Source organism: Zerene cesonia, chromosome 14 (genome assembly GCF_012273895.1).
Source record: "Zerene cesonia ecotype Mississippi chromosome 14, Zerene_cesonia_1.1, whole genome shotgun sequence".
NCBI classification, from domain to species: Eukaryota; Metazoa; Arthropoda; class Insecta; order Lepidoptera; family Pieridae; genus Zerene; species Zerene cesonia.
In genome coordinates this window covers 1331110-1334242 of record NC_052115.1, presented here as the reverse complement: position 1 = coordinate 1334242, position 3133 = coordinate 1331110, and the positions used below count along the sequence as shown (strand labels likewise).

At 34.8% G+C, this 3133-nt stretch overlaps 1 protein-coding gene across 3 annotated transcripts in view; it reads left to right on the top strand.

Annotated features, from left to right (window-relative positions):
- The window catches only part of LOC119831680 (oxysterol-binding protein-related protein 9), a 60556-nt gene that overhangs the window by 53529 nt on the left and 3894 nt on the right, over positions 1-3133 (top strand). For all 3 annotated transcript variants that reach the window (XM_038355132.1, XM_038355133.1, XM_038355131.1), the window contains exons 10-12: positions 1214-1320; positions 2201-2286; positions 2792-2972. In XM_038355132.1, the coding sequence (XP_038211060.1) occupies positions 1214-1320; positions 2201-2286; positions 2792-2972 (374 nt within the window). The remainder of the gene's footprint in view (positions 1-1213; positions 1321-2200; positions 2287-2791; positions 2973-3133) is intronic.

Sequence of the window (3133 nt, the reverse complement as noted above, 5' to 3'; positions counted from 1 at the left end):
GTCATAAAGCTCGGTCCACGCAGTCTTGGTTGGAATCGAACGTTTCGGACTTCATCAGAACTGAAGACTGGCCGTCGTGTTCTAATTTCTTAACACTGTTCCATTTCATTATATTCATCTTACTCTTATATGCCTTAATACCAGTGCATTTTTTTCTATCTATACTGGTGTTTTTTATGGTCATCTGTTTGATTACTACAATACCCTTCTTTCTTTCCCTATCATTATCGTATTTCGATATAATTTATCAGTTCGAGAGTCATTAAAGTCTACTATCTTCCAGCTACTGCTCAATCCTTTTCTTGATCTTGTTTTTTTTTTTTAATTTTCCATCTCTTAGCTCAAGTTTAGTTGTTTCTTTATCATTTGATTATGAATCATTATTTGGCCTATTGTTTGAATTTCTGAATATTATTTATATTTTTCGTGCTTATAAATTATAAATTGCACTGCATGTTGCGAGTTATATTTAAAGATTGATTATAACACGTACTGATGATGTTATTGCATATTATGATATAAAATAAAACCTTCAAATGCCAAACACAAATTTCATCGAAATCCTGACTCACATATATCGACGTGACATGCATGGAGGAAATGTGATTTGCTTAGTTAGTCAGCGGGTATTGTTTGAGTTAAATGCTGGCTGGTTTATTGTTAAATTGAAATGCTTATATTCTTACAAAAACAAATAAAATTTCGTTTTAAAAAATTATTAAAGAATGGAAAAATTTATAGGTATTCTTTAAATGTTATCATTTTAATGCTATTAAAATAAAATAATAATTTTGTGTTTGGTTCTTACATTTAGAAATTGAAGACTTTTTAACGGATTTTAAATGCAATTTACTCTTTATATTATTTTTTTTCGCTCTTTCACACAGCCACAGTTATATCATAGAAAATAAATCGATAGATAGAAGAGAACAATTCAAATTTAATTTAATTTGATTAAATCTTAACCAGACTTCGTTTAGAAGCGCCTTTCCTAATATGAAAAAAAACTAATTTACCACTAGTCTGACTAGAAATTCTAATGAAGGAAATAGTAATGCAAGATAGTAGAAAAAATCATTAGCTGTCTTGTAAACGTATGTAATATTTTATATTGTATATTGTAACTCACCAACGAGATATATCCTCTTTAGTAGCACTTTTAGGTAATTGGTCTAGAACAAATAAATAATATCGGAAAACAAACGAATTCCAGCCCTCTACGAAGATGATTCGGACAGTGACCTCGGCTCAATGGAGAACCATGGCTCTGTGGTCACACACCTTCTGTCACAAGTCAAGATCGGCATGGACCTTACCAAGGTAACTATTCTCTTCTCTTCTTTTACATTGTATAAAATAAAATAATAAAATGACAAATCTATTCTCATATTATAAAGCTGAACAGTTTGAACGCATAACTAATCTGAAAAACTTCTGGTCCGATTTGAAAAAATCTTACAGTGAGAAATTTTGAAAGAATAGAAAAAATTTGATCACGAGGCAGGATTCGAACCTGCGTATCTTGCCTAACCGTAGCAACGCCTAGCCTCTCGGCCACCCGTGATCCCGCCACAGTAATCGAATTTCTTCTACTCTTTCGGTTTCATGTGCCTAAGGGGCACCCCACGCCATCTATTGAGATGATTAAGAACCATCACAACCAATACGAAACATTATTTCAATGATTACAATATTGTATCGATGGAACGCGGCCTTTGTTAAATTTAATTTTTAGTTTTATAGCATTGAAATGCTTTATAAATGAGAAATTTTGAAAGAATAGAAAAAAAATATTTTATTCTTCTATTCTTTCTATTCTATTCTATTCTTTCAAAATTTCTCATTTATAAAGCATTTCAATGCTATAAAACTAAAAATTAAATCTTACAGTGTTAAAGGGGTCATTTATTGAGGAAGGCTTATAGGCCATATATGTACGACGGGCGAAGCCGGGGCGATCCGCTAGTTGTTTATATTCATAGCATTAAGTATAATAATCTGCGTGGGGTGTAAAAGTTTTGAGAAAAAAAAGGTTACTAAGTTTAAGTTATGCTATTTCACGGCGGTCTTCTGTGGGGGTGTGGTACTTCCCCGGTGCGAGCTGGCCCAATTCGTGCCGAAGCGTTCTCGACTACCACAATAATTTCGTAAACTATTCAATTTCTCAACAAAATTGCCATTGAATCCCTTTTTTTTCCAGGTGGTCTTACCCACGTTTATTTTGGAGAGGCGATCGCTTCTCGAGATGTACGCCGACTCCTTCGCACACCCCGACCAGTTCGTCAAGTGAGTAGGCGAAGTGACCCCTTTTTTAATATAATTTAATGAAATAGCGTGATGTGAGACAATGGTGCAAACATGCATTGAGTGTGGGAAAGATGTGGATGTTACAATTGTTTCTTCGAATAATAAAAAATATATGTATTAAGGAGTTTTGAAGAGTAGCAAAGTGCTACTAAACGGGAGAAATATTCAGGACACTATTTTTAATAAATCTAATTATGACTGAACTTTAATACCTGCTCTATTACATCGTGCGATAATGTTGTTTGAAATCCTAACAGAAAGAGATGGAAGTGGTAAAATGTTTCTAAATATTTTTGACACTAAATTATAACGCCCAAATTTTCCATCTTACCTTAGTACATCCAAGGAAGATTGTAATTCAAAATTGATTCTAGAGTATTAATCAATTATGTGTTACCTCTCACTAACAAGGGTGTTTTTATAATTTCCTTAATTTTCATGCTAGGTAAGTATTCTTAACTTATGCCAGTATTTCCAAACCCAGGATAGTAGACCAGCCGACACCGCGCGAACGCATGGTGCAGGTGGTCCGCTGGTACCTGAGCTCGTACCACGCGGGTCGGAAGTCGCAAGTCGCCAAGAAGCCTTATAACCCCATATTGGGGGAGGTCTTCCGCTGCCACTGGGATCTGGATGGGGTGGAACCGCCGAGTAACGGGGATAAAGTGAGTAATGAGTGCATTGGGAGGTTATGGATTTCTGGTGGAAAAGCTAGAAATAATAATATACTCGTGATAGGGAGGACTCGGGAGGGTAGTTTGCGCCTCGAGAGTTAACAGCTGTTTTTAAAGTCTCTGAGAATAAATAATTCTTTTAAAGTATTTCT